General features: G+C 40.2%; 6 protein-coding genes and 1 long non-coding RNA gene across 10 annotated transcripts; 3 read left to right on the forward strand and 4 right to left on the reverse strand.

The window, feature by feature from the left end:
- The first annotated feature begins 2,456 nt into the window (after nucleotides 1-2,456).
- LOC122618169 lies at nucleotides 2,457-3,137 on the forward strand. Of its 3 annotated transcripts, none has more exons than XM_043794361.1 (3): nucleotides 2,457-2,533; nucleotides 2,596-2,676; nucleotides 2,750-3,104. In XM_043794361.1, the coding sequence occupies exons 1-3, from the start codon at nucleotides 2,494-2,496 to the stop codon at nucleotides 3,025-3,027; spliced, it is 399 nt and encodes a 132-aa protein (XP_043650296.1). In that variant the 5' UTR covers nucleotides 2,457-2,493; the 3' UTR covers nucleotides 3,028-3,104. The 3 variants fall into 3 exon arrangements, with proteins under 3 accessions (XP_043650296.1, XP_043650307.1, XP_043650319.1); XM_043794372.1 differs by having other exon boundaries at nucleotides 2,478-2,533; nucleotides 2,617-2,676; nucleotides 2,750-3,137; XM_043794384.1 differs by having other exon boundaries at nucleotides 2,478-2,552; nucleotides 2,617-2,676; nucleotides 2,750-3,132.
- On the reverse strand, nucleotides 3,011-3,583 carry LOC122618183 (accessory gland protein Acp63F). Its single transcript, XM_043794409.1, has 3 exons — nucleotides 3,450-3,583; nucleotides 3,221-3,394; nucleotides 3,011-3,158 (listed from the first exon to the last, which is right to left on the reverse strand). The coding sequence occupies exons 1-3, from the start codon at nucleotides 3,469-3,471 to the stop codon at nucleotides 3,097-3,099; spliced, it is 258 nt and encodes an 85-aa protein (XP_043650344.1). The 5' UTR covers nucleotides 3,472-3,583; the 3' UTR covers nucleotides 3,011-3,096.
- A 113-nt stretch (nucleotides 3,584-3,696) lies between these two features.
- On the forward strand, nucleotides 3,697-4,213 carry LOC122618193. The gene is made up of 2 exons (XM_043794420.1): nucleotides 3,697-3,950; nucleotides 4,022-4,213. Exons 1-2 carry the CDS (start codon nucleotides 3,878-3,880, stop codon nucleotides 4,153-4,155), a joined length of 207 nt encoding a protein of 68 aa, XP_043650355.1. The 5' UTR covers nucleotides 3,697-3,877; the 3' UTR covers nucleotides 4,156-4,213.
- LOC122618199 lies at nucleotides 4,006-6,941 on the reverse strand. Of its 2 annotated transcripts, none has more exons than XR_006326006.1 (3): nucleotides 6,890-6,941; nucleotides 6,644-6,813; nucleotides 4,006-4,141 (listed from the first exon to the last, which is right to left on the reverse strand). It is a non-coding gene; the product is annotated as an uncharacterized LOC122618199 (long non-coding RNA). The 2 variants fall into 2 exon arrangements; XR_006326007.1 differs by having other exon boundaries at nucleotides 4,122-4,141; nucleotides 6,686-6,813.
- On the forward strand, nucleotides 4,756-5,396 carry LOC122618176 (procyclic form-specific polypeptide A-beta). The gene is made up of 2 exons (XM_043794396.1): nucleotides 4,756-4,871; nucleotides 4,937-5,396. The coding sequence occupies exons 1-2, from the start codon at nucleotides 4,838-4,840 to the stop codon at nucleotides 5,233-5,235; spliced, it is 333 nt and encodes a 110-aa protein (XP_043650331.1). The 5' UTR covers nucleotides 4,756-4,837; the 3' UTR covers nucleotides 5,236-5,396.
- Nucleotides 6,942-11,873: 4,932 nt separating the features above from the next.
- LOC122619461 (accessory gland-specific peptide 26Ab) lies at nucleotides 11,874-12,464 on the reverse strand. The gene is made up of 2 exons (XM_043796430.1): nucleotides 12,327-12,464; nucleotides 11,874-12,265 (listed from the first exon to the last, which is right to left on the reverse strand). Exons 1-2 carry the CDS (start codon nucleotides 12,355-12,357, stop codon nucleotides 12,012-12,014), a joined length of 285 nt encoding a protein of 94 aa, XP_043652365.1. The 5' UTR covers nucleotides 12,358-12,464; the 3' UTR covers nucleotides 11,874-12,011.
- LOC122619470 (accessory gland-specific peptide 26Aa) lies at nucleotides 12,401-13,354 on the reverse strand. Its single transcript, XM_043796442.1, is given in 3 exon segments — nucleotides 12,401-12,927; nucleotides 12,929-13,136; nucleotides 13,195-13,354. Coding segments are annotated over 3 exon segments (651 nt in total). The 5' UTR covers nucleotides 13,229-13,354; the 3' UTR covers nucleotides 12,401-12,518.
- Between the last annotated feature and the right edge of the window lie 6,179 nt (nucleotides 13,355-19,533).

Genomic DNA, 19,533 nt, shown 5'->3' on the forward strand with positions numbered 1-19,533 from the left:
TGTGTAATGCCCTCACCATAGAACTCATAATTAAGTGGCATGGAAATGAAAACAAAGCATGGCATTTTAAATACGAAACAATGTTTTAAAATCATTTTCCGAGCACAAACAGAATTCTTTCGAGTTCTGCACACTGGTAATTCGGCCTGTACGCCCATGGAGTTGCAATTGCGAACTCAGCTCGGCCGGCTGCAAGTTAATGGCTAATGGTCAGCAGCTGCCGCAGCCAAAACAGACGTGCTCCAATTGTAAACAAAAATGTTGGAGCTCGGATCGCCCCAGCACACTCGCCTCGAGGTGCACTTGTATTGGTTTGTATCTGTATCTGCATCTGTATTTGTATCTGTATGAGTATCTGTAGCTGCATCTGTATCTGTATCTGCATCAGCAACTGTATCTGCATCTGCATCAGCATTCAGCATCAGCATCTGCTCCGGATGGCAGCGAAGTCTGTCAAGTGGGTTGCGATTCCGACTTCCCCTTCGGTGGAAAAAGCACCGACTTTTTGCGTGCTGAGCACATTTCCTATAAATAGTAGCTGTAAACCATAAATAAAAACGAAAAGGGGCAGAAGCGTAAGAAGAGCGCTACCATTCATGCCATCTATCAAGTTGCAGCCGCAACCGAGATGAAGTTTGCGCTCAAATGATTTGTTTAGACGGCCTGCCACTAAGTGGAGGCCTGTTAAGGCCGCTTTGGATGTACCGAAATGATTGCATAGCGAATTATTCGAGGCGTATTATTCGTTTAAGGCCTAAACGAGATCGCCTCAATTAATGGGTATAAATCAAGCTTCGCTAGTAAAGCAGCTGATATGGGCTGGCTGGCCGATGGCTTCGGTATCCATGTCATAAACAAGAACTTCCGATTGCGGCGTCTGCTCAAGTGGCAAGTGCCACGAGCGGCTTAGCGGAGGTCCCTATTAAAGCCGAAATCGAATAAAACACAAAACTTTCAGCAGCTGAAGGGCGACAGCTTGCGGAGACCCAAACAGGTGGCATCGCCAGTTGGATCAGAGACAAGTCGTGGAGTGTGGGTCGAGGGACGGAAGGGCGGGAGGACTTCCGCCGATGTCCTGGCCACTTCGCAGCCAGGTGGCGTCGCCTTCGCCAGGTCAAGCGAAAAGGCGTCGGGGATATCAAGGATTCATAACTCATTTACCGACCCGACCTCTTGATGAAACGACTTCGATATCAAGTTCTGCTGTGCAGAGCAGCTAAACGGAGAACTACTTGCAGTGCCTTGAATTTATAATGATATCAATTCAGTTAAAGAAGTTATTTTTAACAACGTTAAATTTTATATATCAAATATTGATTTCATATGAATAAAATCTTTTGCTTTAAACGAGACCAAACTGGTCTTATTTATTTTCGTTTTAGCTGCTTGCTTTGTGCATTCAGATTCACATTTTAAATTATATATTATTGCGCGATGATTTATTATGCGAAACATTTTTGTTTTTGGACACTAAATATTTGTATTTTAGTCTGACTTTCGGTGTGGGCCAAGAACGCTTTTAATAATGCGCTTTAAACTCCCAAAGGCAACGAATATTCAGCGGTGTGTTTTCACGTTTAACTAATGTGGTTTTAACAATCCCCTAAAAAAGCACATTAGCTTTCGATTGCTATCTCAGTCGAGTCGCTTACCCAACCATGGTGTCGAAAATTCGAGTGAAATCTAAATAATACCTAATTAATTGTCAATTAATCTAGTTTTTATTCAAGTTAAAACTGGAAAATACCTTTGAGTATACTTAACGTATATATGATTGTGTAGATATAGATGAACACAGCTGAGTTCCCGTTGCACATCAAAAGATTCATTTACACAAAACTTACGCTCGCTTGCAGTTCCTCAAACATTTCCATTCGAAACACATAATATTTACGAATCAATCGAGGCATAAAACCGTCTATACTACATGAGAAACTCAGTGGCCATGAATTCTGCTGAGAAAATATTGAGTTGGGGCACAGAAATTATGGGTATGGGTTTCTTTAATAAACTTGGAAATGCAACGCACAGCGCTCGGTAAACTCTGCAACTCCGCACGGAATATGGAAAGCAGTAAAAGCCATACAATCATTGGAAAAGTTATTTGTTTTGACGGAGAGGAGGAGCGTGGGCGATATGGCCAGAATACATCTGCTCCCGAGCCAAATTCATATGTAAATGCATCAGGTTGTAGAAAGCTTAGGTTCGGGGGGCAGAACTATAACTTTTCAAATCAAATTATTACTCATAAAACGATAGGTCGCGTTGTTAAGTGACTTGTTCTTCGGGGTTTTTATGGTTCCATAATTGAGGAAATCTAAGTCGGAAAACGTTACTCTTACAAAGGCTGGTCTTGTTTAAAGTTAAGTATATCTAAGTCGCTTCGAGAACTTTCGCTTGTTAATGTGTTAAACTACTGAAAAGAAATAGATTAAGAAGTAATATGCATCGCAAACCGAAACGACTAGTCGCATATTGATCTAATGCATCGAAATGAATGGATTTCATAAATATATTCTGATTTTTCTTTGTGGTGAGACAAGACATGAATGGTAACCCGAGAAATAATAATAACTTATCTTATAATAACTTTAGCAAATATTTGTGTCCATTTAGCCGACAGCCAAGTAAAGGAGGACATCAAGTTATTTTTAACGAAGTTTAAAAATCTGGCTGGTAACTACCAATCCTATTTACTTCTTAAAAATTAGTCATTAATTATTAATTATTATTTCTCTGTCTGTTGAAGTACAATCTTCAGGCATTTTGCAGGACAGCAAGTCAGATGTAAACAGCACCTCCCAAGAATTTTGCATGAAAACTAACGAAAGGGCGCACCGCTTTAAAAGGATTATTGACCTGCAGAAACAGCTTATCCTTAAATTGCAATCCCAATTGCTGGAAAAAGTTCTCAATTGCAGCAATCTCAGGCAAAGAGTTCGCAGGCTCAGTGCAAGTTACATGAACTTAAAGTCCGAGTTTGAAGAACTGAAGCCGAAAAACACCAAGATGCCGATTACTTTATAATAACAAATGTTGATTTGTTGGATTGAACAATATTAATAATTAATTGATGAAATAGACCATGAATTTATTTTAGAGCTTGACGCACTTTTTTATATCCTTCGGGCACCTTCCTTTAACAATTTCGGTGAAGGCTGTGGAAGTGTATAAATATTCATAAGTTGCCAGCGAAATTGCATTAATATATTCCACTTACGTTTCAGCTTTTTTTCCTCTCGACGGCATGAAACACGTTCAACATGGCAACGATTTAGACCAGTAAACACACAGGAGCCATCAGCCACCTTTCCACAATGAACATCACTGTTCCAGCCGCAGACTAGGCACTGGTCGTCTGCAATGGTTTTCGCCAACACCAAAGAGACTATAACTATATGTCCATTATTAAACCTATGAAATCAATCCAAAATGAAAAAAGAGCATACCAAATATGAGATGGATCTTCATGCCAGCTTCAGTTTTTGAACTACTTTGGCAGTGTTCTCACAAGAACACAGTAAACGTCTAACTCGATTACTGAATTATGACTGAAACATTTCTTATTTGCAACAGTTAACGACTAAATTAAAAACAGAATTCAGCTTGCTAATGTAACACTTAAGTATTAATTACTAGACTAGATTTTATTTTTAAACTACTGGCATTATTTGTTTAATAGTCTATAACTAGTTTACTCACTACATAGCAGAGACGCGTTTAAAGTTGTCTTCAAAAATGTGCAATCGAAGTCTCATTTTTTACTCATAAAAATCAATATATTTTTACGACCCTCGGAGTTGTGATGTGTTGTAAATTGATTTAATGGACAAATGCCCACTTTGAAGCTCGAGAGTGCGTTATAAACTGACTTCGAATGAAATCGGGCCCATTTACACAAGCTGACTGTACAAACGCCATGCATTTGAGACAACTACTTACCAAAATGGGTATGTAATCAATGTACAACTAATATTATACTAGATTTATTTTATTTAAATGGTTGTTCTTTATTTTGCAGTTACTATATTGACCATACTGACCCTTTCTGGAGATACAATTCACGGCTTTGCGGAGAAGAAAGTCAGCCAATATCCTTGGATTCCGAAGACGTCAACGCATATCACACCTTATAAGATATCTGGGGATATATGAACAATTAATGTGTTATTATGAACAAATAAATTTGGAAGACTTTTTCTGCTCTTTAAAACATGTATATTTTAAAATAGGCTATTAAAATTAAAGTTTACTTCACTAAGCTTGACAATTTTAAGGTATTGGGCAGTTTTTATTGAAAAAGAATGATATTAGAGTTTATATCTTTTTTTTAAATACATATCGGACTTTCAATTTATTTTGATTTTCGACTTAATTTTCCATGTGATTGGACTTTATTAATGTATCCTTCTTATTCAAATTTACTTCTGGCATATAAATGGTTTTTTCAACTAAGTAATTTTTGAGTTCCATTGAACACCTATGAATGAATGATATGCCTTCCTTAGTTTAATTTATCAATAGCAATCAGAATAATCAAATATTCCTAGTTTTGTGCTAAAGAATATGTAATGTCCAAAGCTTCCAATGTAATAAGCTTGCCCACGTGAGCTACAAAACATTTTTCGAATAAATTTACTTGCACCTGAATTAAAATTGATTATTTCCTATCGGAGAAATGCTGAACAAGCCTGCAAGAATTGACCATATCAATGAGCATGGCGAGCAATGAATCTAATTGATTGTAATCGCTGTTCAATAGCCGTACTTGGCCCAACTGCTGACGACCTATAAAAGAGGGCACGATTCCATCAGCCATCAGTTCAGTTTGAGGATCATGAAATTCCTGACGATCTTTGCATTCGCCTGTGGTAAGTAGTCCGCTCGACTTGGCCAACGTTTGATAAACTAAAGGCAGCCATCGTAATTCTGTTAGTGGCCACATTTGTGGTGCTCCACGGCGCCCACGGCTCTCCACTGCCGGAGCCCGTTCCCGAGCCGAGTCCAGTGGCCGATCCCAAGCTCAATCCCGAGCCATCTGCCAATCCTGGAACTGCAGCCAACCCAGGTGCAGACCCAGCTGCGAAGCCCAAGCCAAAGGCAGACGAGATTCCCAGTGCCGTGCCACCGGCAGCTCTGCGCACCCCCGGAATTGATGACAACTCGGTGGTTCCGCTCCTGGAAGCTGCTCTCCAAAAGCAGGACGATGTTCAGGCCGAGCCCCAACAGGCTTAGTGGGATGATGACCCCACACCAAGGAGCAGCAGCAGCTTAATCCAACTGGAGCCTGCACACGCGCACACAAGGGAGACACACACACACATATATACTAATCTCCTGTATTTAATGTATGCATTTATGTATTCCAACTTCTAGCATGGGCATTAAAAAATTGCAAAAAAAATATTATTTACTTTTTTATTTTTTGGCAATATTACTAGAATTTAAAAGCAAATTTAGAGAAGAACAATTTAATCAAGGGTCAAATTCTCTGAGAACCAAGCTTTTGTTGGCTAAATCTAGCCTATCAAGATATTCATTGTGTTATGAAATAGAGAACAACAAACATTCGCGAATCAGTACATAAATTAAGCATCTGACTTGCAGTTAATAATTTGACCACCAAGAAGAGCCAGCTTTGTTAGCCGAACTCAACAAGCTGAGATTTAAGGGAAGTGACGCGGAGTATTCGCTACACAAATCCATTTCCCACAACAACTTCCGCCAGGGAGTCTCCACTGGGCCACGGCAGTCACATGACATCGACACCGGCCAGGGAGAGACCCAGAGTGGCCAAGAGACCAGATCCGGTCGACCAGATTTGCGTTCGAAACAAAAAAAAAACAAAAAAAAGAAAAGAAGCCACCGAGACTGGGGGAACAAAAAATCACTTACAAAGAGGAAGCGACAGCTCTAACAAGTTTTATCAATGAAGTCAGCAGTGTGTAAGGCAGTGTAAGGTTGACGACGCCACGAATGCCGGCAATCCGACCACAAAGACAATGTCTGGGTTGCCAACGCCAACCGGCATTGGAGGGCATAAAACCACACTAGAGCCCCATTGATCGGGCCATCGTCGGTTAATCCATTTGTGGGGCATCATTACCGGGCTTATTCATCGCATATACTCGCATATGGTATGTAAATAGGTTTATTTGCATGTTTCTTTTGCCCCTTCCGACGATCGTAAATTTCAACTCCGATTTTGCGTTCGTTCTCAATCGTTAAGGCAGTGAACAATTTTGAGATATCAATTTACATGTTAACACATCTCGATTTTCGAATGAGCGGCTGACTAACAAATTGGCCCAGTCGGCTATGAATGAACCGCCAGCGTATTGAAAGCCATTGATAGCGATTTCAGATAACAAGCTCTATAGAAAGGGGTGCCTTTGATGGAGTAGAATTGGCAAGCTTAGTATGATTGTCAAGGAGTTTTAGAATGCTCATTTGATTCCTCAATTCAGTTCTTAGTAGTTTTCGAAATGTTGATAAGTAGTTAATATACCTCTTTAGCATTAGCATTCAAGTGGGATTAGTTCTTTCAGATATTCCCGGCCTTATTCACTGCTTCTGATTTCTATCTGAATGCAATAGGCATCCCTCAGCTTAAAGCTACACACTTGGCCATAACTCAACATACCTTACGATGGATTTTAGAGATTCTCAACGAAGATAACATTACGAAGGAACTTTATTGCGAGGTTTCACTTTAAATGGTCGGTCCTAGTATGGGATACGGGATGCCTTTATGCAAATTGTACCATCTTTGCTTTCGGTTAGCGACAAACAATAACGCTAAGCCAACAACGGCTAGTATTGGATATGAAAATAAAAAGAAGAGCATACATATATCTGACACGTATTTAAGGCAGAAATTTGGCAATACCTATGATTCTAAAGCCCTTCATCATCGACCCACAAAATAATGCAAGTAGTAACTGGAATAAAAAGTTGGTTTATGAAAACAGCCATAAAGCGAATTGGATGTGGTTAATCATATAGGATTCGTTATACTTTATGGTGCTTAAAACACTTTGGTTGTTAAACCTAACTTCTACTCTTGAGTAAATTACAAGCAAGGAAAAGTATCTTTAAGATCCTTTTGGGGCTACGAAAATACTCACAAATATTTTTCGTAAACAACAAATTCTTTTTCGGCAACCAAATATGTGCCAAAAACAACATCAAAAGCGGCACAATTAAAGCCAATGCAAGCCCCACATAATTATATTAACCAACTCAGAAAAGGGAAAACAATGGAAATATTGAAGAAAAGGAGTGGAATGAACGGCAGATGGTTACACATTAATTTATAATTATTTGGGCTTCCAGCAAAGGGTTAATCAGAACAAGTGCCACTTTGTTGAAAGCCCAGACGTACAAATTGAAAAAAATATATTGAACGGTATGTGTATACCCTTTAAAGATGTCATCATCATATGAATGCTATTTGCATTGAATTGAAATTTATTATTATATTATGAAGTTCTGTGTGTTGAAATTAGTGTGGTATTTTGAGGTAATAAAATTATGTTTATAAATGTTCGTTGCCCAAGAAGTAAGCCGCATTTTGGGAAAGTGTATGGACGCTTCTCATGAGCTCATGTGGTGCGCATCTGAGAAACAGAAACAGAAGCCCAAATTAATTTTGTGGTCTGCTGACTTTTTTGATTATTATTTTGGGTCTGAAACAAATTTGAAATTAATTTTTCCTACTGTGCGGGTGCCCCAATAGCCGATTGGGCCAACTTGTCGATGGAGAATGTCGATATGGAGAAATGGAGAGGGTATATGTAGCCACCCACTTGGCATCAGAATTGCATAAACAGATGCGGCAATTACTGATATCGACATTTGCATACGCTGCCGTCAGTCGCCCGCCTCATTAGAGCTAATCAAAATGAATGCTCGAATCAAAGTGGTTTGATTGCAAATCATTTTCACTCGCACTTTCAGCTTTTCACTTTCAATCTAATTGATTGAGATGGAAACCCCAGCCCAGAAGAGCTGGTGGGGAAACCTCAGCCGCAGCCCCGTTGAAAACGAGCGAAACAACGAGGCAAGAAAATAAATTCGGAGAAATTAGCAAAACGTGAATCACAAACCGCACAGAGCCATTCAAAAAAAGCAGCGTGCAGAAGACAGGCGTGGGAGCCAAGTTGGGGAATTGGAAAATTGCAAATCGATTGAGTACTTACTCAATTTCCCCGTTCAAATTGAAATAATCCGAGCTTAGAACTCACGTCTTATCGGAGTTTCACGCTCGCCCGAGTTGTGTGTTCTGCGATTGTTTAAACCATCAAAAGTTTTCCCGGCAAAAGTTCACGCACAATCCCATCACTCCCCTCGCATCAGCCAATTAACTGATTAGCCCCAAATTTGGTCATTTCTGTACTTCGGCCATCGAATGCGACAAAGGCACTAATTCGGCCAAGAAAAAATGGGAGAAAGGTTAATGAATTGGATGGAAAATCTATCAGACACAAAAGAAGCCAAGACGTAAAAGAGGGTTTTTAGATAAATATAAGATAGTATCCTATAGTGTTCTGAGCGGATAAGCTCATAGCAAATATAAAATGATTCAGTGCTCTCAATAAAAAAACCGTTTATTATACGTATGCTTCATAGCCAACGATTTCCGCTGGCTTTATGTCACTTTACAATAAGTGCAAAACATCGAAAAGACAACAGAGACCTGTGTGCGCAGCTGAAAAAATACACAAATCAAATGAAATGGCTCTATATGCGTTTAAATGAGGGAACAATTAAATTTCGTTTATTCACTTTAGCAGAGATACAAACATTCATGAGCTACTCATCCAAAACACAGAAAATTCTTTAAGGGTCTAAGCCTTTAAAGTTGCGATGCAGCAAAACGGACATTCTCCCTACTTCGCAGTCAAAATAGCAATATGCTAATATTTATCTCGAATCGTCTGTCAAAATCGTGAAACTTGGGGGTGACAGGAAATGGAGCTTATCTGTAGATGACGCAAAATGAACGCCTTTGTGTTGACGGCCCAATATTGTTTATGATTGGAACTATTTATTTGTAATTGGATCATAATAATTGTCATAGGATTCCGGAGAGGAAGGGGATGTCGAAGTTTCTCTGCTAGGACTGGCATAAATCAAATCTTATCAAAATCTTATCGGATGGGTTCGCAGCTAAGCAAACAGTTTTCGCTTTTGTTATGATGGTAAATATTTAAGCTTCCCTTGATAAGATACATAAATTAAATAAGAGAGAACAATTTTCGGCTAAAATTGAAAAATCATCAACAAAATTGCAAAAAAAATTAAAAAAATATTGAAATTTCTGTTTTGAACACAGTTTGATTGGAAATTTTATTACAAATTCAACAAGATATGACATTCCATATTTGGACCAGTATTTCGAATGTACTGATCAAAATACTGATATTTAAATCGCAAAAACACAGAAAATCAATTTTCGGCCAAAATCCAAGAATCATCATCAAAAATTGGAAAAAATTTGAAAAAAAATTAATTTTTTTTGGTAAACACAGTTCGATTGGAAATTTATTCGAAATTTCCAATCAAACTGTGTTTACCAAAAAAAATTAATTTTTTTTCCCAATTTTTTCCAATTCTGGCCGCAAATTGATTTTCTGTTGTTTTGCCATTTAAATATCAATATTTTGATCAGAACATTCGAACATTAGTCAATTATGTGTATATCGTTATTTGTATTAATTATCATTTTTGGGGTTGTGCGTTAGTTGCCTGATACATTTAGTGGACATCGTATACTTGGTCTATGCTAATCTTTTTTTTTTTGTGAATTCGAGTTCATTCGGACGGACAGACGGACATGGCCAGATCGACTCGGCTATTGATCCTGAATTATATATACTTCATATGGTCGGAAACGCTTCCTTCTGGAAAACCATTGGAAATTACATAAAAACGTTAGTCTAAACTTCATATTTTGGGGATTCGAACGCTTAACCATCCAATAAACAATCTGCTTTGGTTCGAAAAGATAGAGTGCTCTATGATCATAGATGGGCTATATTATTCTTAATACCTACGTTTTCCTTTTAGCAAAGTAGCGAAACTAGCCGGCTGGCAGATGGAAAAGTTCCCAGCTTGAGATAAAACGTATTCGAATGGACAATGAGTGGAAATGTATTTTCGTGTAGGTAATTTTTCGGTTCATTCATAGGCCAGGATTCACTTCAATCGTCACAAAGGCACCGCAGGATGTCTCCTCTGAATGGGAATCGATGTTTCGGTTGTTTTTTTCGTTTTCGTTTCCGTTTCCTGTCCTGCGTCGCAACGAATGCGATTTAATTTCCATTGTCCCTTGCCAATCAATACAAAAGTCATTTCGAAAGTATCCAGCCAGCACAGTGCAGTGTGAGAGTTGGCTAAGTAGTAGACACTTAGCCGTGAAGTGTTCGGATTGCAGCCGTGGCCAGGTGTTCACTTGACTCGGGACTCTTGGTTCAGGTAGAAATAAAAGTGTTAACCACTGAGACGGACCGGACTTAATTCTAATTAATTAAGCTTCGGTAATCCCTTTAACAGTTTGGGTCTGTTCAGACATCTCTCCAGATATGTATCTCCTTCCTCATTCCCAAAAATATCGGCTTAGCTTTAAAGCCAAGATTAACCCAATAATGATTTTGGATCTACGACTCGAAACATATTAAGAATATATGTTAATTTGGTAGTTCGTTCTTAATGATGTTATAGTACCAGCTTCTGGACCAAATCTTGAAGTCCCTAACTCAGTCCAGCTCTTTATGCTGTCATCAACATGACAAAGCGGCTTGGCCTCTCTGGACGAGTAATTTTGTTGGGAGGTTTTTGTCTTTTGGCCAAGCAATATAAATGGTATGAAAAATGTGTTGGCATGTACATGTATGCGTTGCAGATGATTCTTTTTTGTTTTTATGTTCATAATGGATTGTCATGTTCCTTAAATATAAATATCATTCTTGCATTCAAGTATGTGTTTATATTAAATTTATTTCAGCCCATTTTCATGTTTGATTACGTGACACATTTACTGATTGCTACTCGTAAAAATGTGCCTGCCTGCCAACAAAAAAAAACGAGCAGAAACAAAAAGTTACGCAGGATTTAAAGGTGTTTACTGGTTGACGAACTCTTAAAAGGATTAAGTATGAAGATGGCGCGCAAACTTTAAAGAATAAATTAAACGGCGACATTTAACATACCCCAAATTTAAAGTTCATTCGATGCAAATGGTACTCATAAACCGGCAATAAAAGCGAAGAAATTCTAGCCTACATATCATAAATTTTGAAAGTGTTTGGAACTCAAGCAGTGAGGAAAGGGTTCGATCCTCTAGCTGAAAGTATTCATAAATTTGTCAAACGAAGCGCTCTCAAGCAGAGAAAGGGCATTTTAATAGCACGTAACACAACACTTTTACCTATACCTTATTACTATACGAGTATAGAATTCCAGTTAAAGCCGAAATTCCACTCCACTTTTGTCGTGTAAATTAGGGCAGACGAACAAATCACCACGGGGACCACAGGTAGCTGGAAACAGGTAAATGTCGGCCAAAAGCAAAGGAACTGACCAAATGGACCAACTATGTATGTTAAAGTGGCGTCACAGCATCGCATATTACTGATCCCATATTTGAGAAAGTCGATCTAGACTAATCTTTATGGCCTACGGGTTGAGTTTTTCTCCAAAATGTACTTTATATTTATGTCCTTTGGTCTGCTTGCCTATCTAATATTGCTCTATGCTTATTCTTTAGATAGAAGTATTTAAAAAATATAAATCAAACTAGAATCATACTTCTAGAAAATGCTGTAACTTAATAATTTTGATAAGCTTTTTAGAGGCGTGACTAAGCTCACTTATAATGGGGTAAGTACTTTATTTTGGTTATCATATAATTTGAATGATGTATATTATATAAAGTATAGATGCATATTTTTTTCTTTAAGTAACTGCCTATATAAAGCATATAAAACAAACGCTTCTTAAGAGATTTGTTAGTGGTAAATTACTGGGATGAGCAGTTGATGGCGTACTTTCTCTACTTCATTCGGACTCATGACATCCGAGTTGAAGTCTGCATTGCGAGTGTGTACCAACTGCCCACTCAAATCGTTCACACTGTCCTGCACATTGTAGTCGTATAGGGTTCTTAACATGCCACCCATCATTTTCTGGGAACTCGATCGTGAACTAGACTGAACGCTTATATAGGGGGCAGCATCTCCCAATTGCCAGACGCAAATGCAGGCTAAGTGATGATAACCAAGTTAGAAAAACACTAGGAATCGCAAAGATCCTTGAAGACTTACAGAAAATGCCGAGCAGCACGAAGTAGTTCATTGTAGAAACGTATTCTCTAGACTGTAAAGAAACGACAGAGCCCTTGGCCTAAGCGGCTTAAATCGCATTTATTACGGTTAACAATCAAATTAGGTTTTGACATGACTCAGTACCATCGGAATGTTCCTGTTTCTGTTTTTATACAATTAAAAACCATATGATTATGGCCTATAAACATAGGGTACCAGGATCTCTTTCGGGATTTCTTCATTGAGCCTTTGAATAAGTCCTCTCACAAGGGCCTGATATCGCTCACGATAAGATTTATGGATCTTGGCTTCCAGCAACTGATTTGCTTCCTTGTTAGGATTCTTTTTCGGACACGGCTTCACTGACTTTCGAACATCTTCCAGCTGCAAATTCAATTCCAAAATCTTGCGGTTCGCATCATTTAGCTCAACCTCCAAATTGAGATTTGACTTTCGGGCGTTGAGAATTTCCTGTTTTTTGACCTCTACTTCTCTCATCAATGCTACGGAAATGTTCCGGAACATGAAAGAAGTGGTCCTTTCTATACGTAACCTGTGCCGCAGGGTCCTGAGCGCCTTATTTAGTTTTACATTATTTTGCATCACTCAGCGCCAAATCATCCTCTTCCTCAACATCGCTCTTGATAGAGTTCTTCTTCGAATTGTCCTGAACTGAATCGCCTTTAGCGTTCTTCCTGGGAGAAATTTTTGGCTCAGATTTACTGTTCGTAGAATCGCTTTTTGGCAAACCACTGATAGATGAGTTGGCTGGCTTCACATCTATACAGTTTGCCACTGTAAAAAGTAGCACTAAACAAAAAACAATACTCGTTTTTAAAAGTGCTCAGAATTGCAGAAGCGAACTTACGTAAACTTGCAGAGCATAACAAAATGTGTTTCATTTCGAAGAAGTGGCTTCACCTGAAGTACCCAAGATATTATTGCATTGCTTATATACACGAATTCTGTGTTACATAAGCGCTTTTGCAACGGGTATTGTTTCGTTCTGCTTGATATTTTATAATCGGATCTTGTATTACTTAAATTTTGTATACAAAAACCACATCCATCCAACCAACCGCCAGACATATATTGCTTATTTACTTTTGAAATTCAACATTATTTCCTGTCACAGCATCCATATCTAGATTTTTCCTGGTCTTCCAAGTTCCACGAAAGTCACGGATATTTGATAAAAAACGTTTTCTGGTCTTTTGCTTTTTTTTCAGCCAACTGTATTACTAGTCGACTTTCCTTACTTCTTGACCTCTGAGGTATTAAAAGTAACACTATTAGTTTATAGTTTCTAATATTTCCTCTGCTCTATGTGGGATTTGTTTTGTATTAGTTTCTAACTAGCGTAGTAAATTTGTTGCTACTGCGTATAACATCATTAATTATATAAAATCCAGCAATGTATATCTGCGATCATTGAAGAAGTCACGCTACATTTGTTATCGGAGCAAACGGAATTCCCAAGCCAAATTAAAGGAAAATAAAGCAGGGGAAGATTATAAAAACAAACCATTGTCTTTGGCCAAAAGTGAAACCGTAATTCAAAAAATTTCCATTTTCATTCGCAGTGCAGATAGAATGAGCAGAAATCATACTAAATTTCGCCCACATGTCGAATATGTAAATGAAAGGTTGCGCCTGCGCACGCGTCAAATTGAAAGCGAAATTAAACGTGGGATTCAATGAACTGAGGCATGGCCATCTCGTGGGCGCTCTGTGGTCACTCTGTGGATCGGCTTGGATCCCCCATTTTGGGTAGGTGGCCACTGTTAATTGTTGAATACATAGCGATTTATGCGCAAGTTGCTCGCATTTTGCGTGGTGTCTACGGAACGCTGCTTAAATTGCCGCCGCTCCCGAAATGGTCAAAAGTCTTTACCGCCTCATAATCGTAGTCAAGATTGGTGTAATACTGACAGTAAACTCGAATTTACCTTAGAAGGAAAACGGAACACAACATATTTTACATAACTGCGCATTTAAAATTCAATTAAGTAAACAAAATTCATCAGCCAGTCTGTATGCGAAATTTAACTATATTTACATAACCAAACAATAGTGCACATTCCATAAGTAATAGTAGAGTAGTACTATTACTACTAATTATTTTGATTGGTATAGATTGTGAAACTCGATGGTAATTTTAGCTTACTATATGAAGTTAGTTAAGCTATTATGATTATGCTTACTTATGTCGTTAGCTGATTTTCATCGCAACTTTAAGACAGTCTTCTTTATTCCCAGTCACACCACTCGCATATAAAACCTATGTCTTATTTCTCATTTTGATTGCCGTATTATAATGACAGTGGCTCTGTGCATGCGACTCCCATTTGAAGCTCGCTTTCCACCGAAGTTTTCGGTTTCAATTTCCCATGGCAGCGCAGCAGGCACACATATGTATGTGTATGTTTCACTACGATTTTCATCGCTTTTCAGCCCGAGTTCGGCCGGAGCACACGCTTTCATTTGCGTTCGGAAAATGACCTACTTCCGGATTAGCATGCCCGGGCCACTCTTACTGTCGCTCGATCTGGAAAAGGGCGCTGGATGGTGGGCATGGGCATGGGCATGGGGCATGGTCATGGGAGCCATGCCATCGATGGGCACCGACCAGGGGCAGAAGCTAATGAGGTTGTCGCCGTTGTATCCACTTGATAATAAACATCCGCCGCGTTCCGCAGCGCGTAAGTGTGTTGCATGTTTGTTGCATTTAATTGTAATTTATTTTCCATGCCACAGAATGGACATCGCAGAGAACGGAAGCAAATATTTTCCGGTGGAAGCTGGCACAGCGAAAAGGGGCAGTTCCTGTCCTACACCCTTTTTGCCCATTCCAACTATCAGTGATGCACTAATTGACTGTTCCAGCAGTCTAATGTGCTAGTAATCAACCGTATCCCACCGTATTATGAGGTAAGTATATATGATAGGTATCAAGAAGTTCACAGAACATTTCCAACTCAAGTTACAGCAGCTAATGTACCAACTTGGATACCTTCCGATGACATCAAGTTGCTATATGACTGCAGTTCTTCGCTCGACGCCGCATTCGTCGGCTTTTGCTTAAAGGGAAAAATACCAAACAAAGCCAATTGCAATCGAGTGGATCGATCAGTGGAGGACCAGAATCAATGAACTCGGTGGAAGCCGGAGCGAATTGCTGGCTAATTTGGCGCAGCGCACGCGAAAAATGCGAAGGCATCGCAGCACAGAGAACGCGTTGCACTGCTGCCGACAAAAGGAAGCAGCCACTTCCTATCGAGAGGCGGCAAAAACACCTGAGCCTGGGGCTGCCAGGTGACCCCAACTGGTGACCCCCACTCGGTGGCAGCGGGCGACTCTTCACACCCAAGCTGGGATAATTGCCCGCATCAGAAGCAGGCAGGTTAATTAGCCAGAAATCAAAGCGGAAATTGTTTATTAAACAAATCCACAGGCAGTTCTGATGGCCTGGGCAGCATCCATGGCGTGGATAATGGACTTTTAATTGACTTCTGGCATTTTCGGCTGCCTGCGTGCTGAGGCCTATTATAGTTCGAAATTGGGAATCATATGACATAATAATAACCGGGTCTTCGCAGCTCCGGAAGCCTAACAAGCCAACGTGCCCAAATAAACAAAGGAGCTATGTATGTGGAGCACTGGGTATCGATAGAGACTTCAAAGGCGATGTTGTAAGAGAAGTTGAATGATAGCGACAGGTAATGACAGTCACACTTTGAAAGTGGATCATTTGCATTTGTCAATATGGTTGACACACATTTTATAATAGTCCGTATCACAATTGAACAGCAATTCCCCAATCAGCATTCCATTATAATCGATATCGTTACCACTCACTTTCATTTAAAAAGATTACTGTGCGCTAAAAAGTTTTTAGAAACAAACTAGCTGTGCGTTTCGTCACTAATTAAGTCATTGATATATGTATGGAAGCACTTTTACACCTAGTGAATTTAACTGATTCTAAAAACTACTTGTAATGTTTGACAATGCCTATCGTCTTATGATATCTTTGATCTTCGAGTGCTAAGTTGAGATAAAACATAGGCAGAATTTCGCGTGGGAGATGTGAGCACCGTCATCATCATCAAGCAACTGGAAGAGGTCATTAGGTGGGCGAGTGGTCATTGAGTGGGATCGAGTAGCTCCTCTTTTTCGCCCACAGTCTATAACTGATGAAAATTTGGCATATTAAAGACAATGGCTCGCTGGCTTGTGATATCGAAATTGAATTCAACCGCAGAGGCTGGGCGAAAATCATTACAGTTTTCCCCGCCTATTCAAGCGAAAAACTTTCCTTTTCGAATGCAGCACTAATTCGCCTAATGGCCATTAGCAGCACCCACTATCATTACATCATCTCGCATGGATCAAGCCATGAAGACATGAAGCCATGAAGACAACACTTCCGGCCGCCACGCACTTGGTAACAATGGTGAGGAGGGAAAGTTATCAACGCCACATTACCATTGGCCATCTCCTTCGCAGTGAGAAGTGAGACTGGGTAATTCCAAACGCCAAAACAATGACACATAAATCGCTGAAAAATCAAGCATAACATCAACATTTTCACATCTCCCACAGACGCTACACCCACTGCCACAGTCGTAGCATCCGTGCAATTTGCGAGATAAACAGCAATCGCAATACTACAATATTACTGGCTGGCATGTGGAAAGTTGCAAATTAGCCTGGCTATGGAAAACAAGCCAGCAAGGCAACAAGTCGCTCGTATTATTCAGTTATTCAGACCCACTCACTGCCACTGGTAATGTGAGAAAAAGCGAAAAAGCGAAAATGTGCAGCGTTGACACAATTGTGAGTGCACGAGGCGGTGCATCCATATCCATGAGATACTTGAGCAGTTGCCAGCGATTGTCTAGCACGGCAGTTGGACTGCCTCAATGGCCCCCAGTTGGTGCCGCCATGAGGTGGGAGGCATCTCGGCACACCCAGCAAAAGCAGCCAAACTGGCTGAGACTCCATTCGATACTCGGAGCAGTATCAAATTCGATTTCGCTGCAAATTCCCTCACATATACGGTCAGATTGCATGCTGTACTGATGGGGCAATTGTTTTTCAGGATCAGCAAAAAAACAGCTACCAGCTATCAATTCGTTTATCTGTAATATACATATTTATCTTTACTTGGCCATAGATGTAGGCTTGCACTTTCAGCTAGAACCGCCTACTCCCCGCCGCTGTAAAACTATTACACTCGCTTTTGATGTAGGTCATTGTCTCTCCAAGTGGCGTCATCAATTCTGTGCCATTTACGACATGAAGACTTGGGCATATGGCATAAAAGTTGATGCATATGGAAAAAACATCTTCCATCTTCATCTTATGGGCACAGTCGGAGGCATCCGCCATAAGCTTCCGATATTTTATTCGACTTACATAACGAGCGGCGTCTGATGGTCCAAATATGTGTATATGTTTATGCATCCGCGATACTTGGACTCGACTTGATGCCAAGCCAATATTTTGGGTAATTAATGGGAAACGCGACAGGTTGGCGCGTGGCCACATTTTCTTTGGTGCCCACACTCTTGGTTGTAAATAAGTTGATTTGGTTTTTTATGATCTAAGCTGTTTTCGCGTCCTACTGCATTTGCTGCGTCGGTGTGCTCGTCTGGCCTGGAAAAGAGGAGCGTGGGCTGAAAAACAACTTAAGACCTCGACGGCCGAGCAGCGTAACAAATTCATTCACTAAACTCGACTTAAGCCATTTGGGGTTCATTGATAAAACGGCTTTTGAATGGAGCTGGCGGCATTTAAATGGCAGATATTATGGCTAGAACCGTAGACGAAGTTGGGGGCTATGAAGTGCAACATTTTATTTCAATTACTACTCGTGGAGTAAAAGTGTATTCTAGGTTTGTTTAAATTGCGCAGTTGCACTCCCACTATCTGAGTAGCGGGTATCTGATAGATAGATAGTATCTGATATATTTATATTTTATTGTGTCATCACAACATATTTTGGTGCGTCCCCAAGCGGACTACCATACACACTGCTATCATCATAAATAATCTTTCGAGTCGCACCACGAAATAGACAATAATTCAAATTCAGTCCACGACTTTTTCGGAGCAAAACAAACTTCCCCAAATCAGCGTCATCAATCATCGAAGATTCAGCTGCGCACTACGCCTCGAATTCGATACATTACCCAAGTGAGCAGCAAGTATGGTCACCAAATAAAGATTATTAGCCGCAGACTTTTTTACACAAGAAACTGCATCAGACCGGTCCAGTATCGCTATACTCTTTTGGGCGGAAACTCCGTCAATAAGCCATGAAGTGCACTTAACCCACTGAGCACCCCCTCCTCTAACCTCTATCCACTATCCACTGCTCACTGGCCGTTGGTAAACAATAAAATCAGCTGTCGCTACTGAACTCCCCGAGCTGACCAGACAAATTGAGCGCCCAACCGCCCTACGCTGCCCACTGTATTGCCCAATTGAAAACTCAGCAAGTTTTCAAAACAATTTCTGTGTGCCAGCGGTGGAGCTAAGAGACGAGAGAAGAGGGTCGAGAGGCCGAAGAATCGGGTAATCGGGCAGCTGATGAAGAGCCATCCGTGGTCATATTGAGCCGGCCGGCAATTGTTTTGGCCCGATCGAAAAGCGCTGATTAAAGCAAGTCGAGCGGCTTTCCAGCGCCACATGCACTTTCATTCCGCGTTTTGTTGTCATCGCCATGCGTTGCTCTGGGAGTATAGGGTGCTATCGGGTATTCCCGTAATGCATTCGAAATAGATTATTCAGAAGGTATCAATTTGATAGTAGAAAGAGTTATCTTAGTGCTGTCATGATCGAAAATTATATACTTGATATAGTAGAGCTAGCTAGTTCTGCTAACATGGGCATTTCACCATTTTCCCAGTTTACAAACTACAATATGCCACATTTGCCACTGAAAGTTTGAAGAGTATCCCAACTTTACCTCGAAACTCCCATGTGCCGCCACCCTGGAAATTTTGTTTGGATTTGGGTTAAGCGCTCCAACAATCGCCAAGTCATGCGTGGCAGCCAAAGAGTTGGCTTTGTTTGGTTTTCATGGCGGCTCGATTGTCGGGAAAACAACGCACTTGCAGTTCTTCTCCTCCAGATGAAGATACGTTCTAACGTTCTAACGTTCTAACGGCCCACCGAGATTAATGACTCCAGGCCGGGC

Source organism: Drosophila teissieri, chromosome 2L (assembly GCF_016746235.2).
Source record: "Drosophila teissieri strain GT53w chromosome 2L, Prin_Dtei_1.1, whole genome shotgun sequence".
Classification (NCBI taxonomy): domain Eukaryota; kingdom Metazoa; phylum Arthropoda; class Insecta; order Diptera; family Drosophilidae; genus Drosophila; species Drosophila teissieri.

Coding starts and splice junctions, on each gene's coding strand:
- LOC122618176 (XM_043794396.1), top strand. CDS start 4,838: ATGAAATTCCTGACGATCTTTGCATTCGCCTGTG. Junction 4,872..4,936: donor GATCTTTGCATTCGCCTGTG/GTAAGTAGTCCG, acceptor TAATTCTGTTAG/TGGCCACATTTGTGGTGCTC.
- LOC122618193 (XM_043794420.1), top strand. CDS start 3,878: ATGAAATCGGGCCCATTTACACAAGCTGACTGTACAAACGCCATGCAT. Junction 3,951..4,021: donor ACAACTACTTACCAAAATGG/GTATGTAATCAA, acceptor TTTATTTTGCAG/TTACTATATTGACCATACTG.
- LOC122618183 (XM_043794409.1), bottom strand. CDS start 3,471: ATGAAGATCCATCTCATATTTG. Junction 3,395..3,449: donor GAAGATCCATCTCATATTTG/GTATGCTCTTTT, acceptor ATGGACATATAG/TTATAGTCTCTTTGGTGTTG. Junction 3,159..3,220: donor AGAGGAAAAAAAGCTGAAAC/GTAAGTGGAATA, acceptor ACACTTCCACAG/CCTTCACCGAAATTGTTAAA.
- LOC122618169 (XM_043794361.1), top strand. CDS start 2,494: ATGAATGGATTTCATAAATATATTCTGATTTTTCTTTGTG. Junction 2,534..2,595: donor TATTCTGATTTTTCTTTGTG/GTGAGACAAGAC, acceptor TAATAACTTTAG/CAAATATTTGTGTCCATTTA. Junction 2,677..2,749: donor GAAGTTTAAAAATCTGGCTG/GTAACTACCAAT, acceptor TGTCTGTTGAAG/TACAATCTTCAGGCATTTTG.
- LOC122619461 (XM_043796430.1), bottom strand. CDS start 12,357: ATGAACTACTTCGTGCTGCTCGGCATTTTCT. Junction 12,266..12,326: donor CGTGCTGCTCGGCATTTTCT/GTAAGTCTTCAA, acceptor ATCATCACTTAG/CCTGCATTTGCGTCTGGCAA.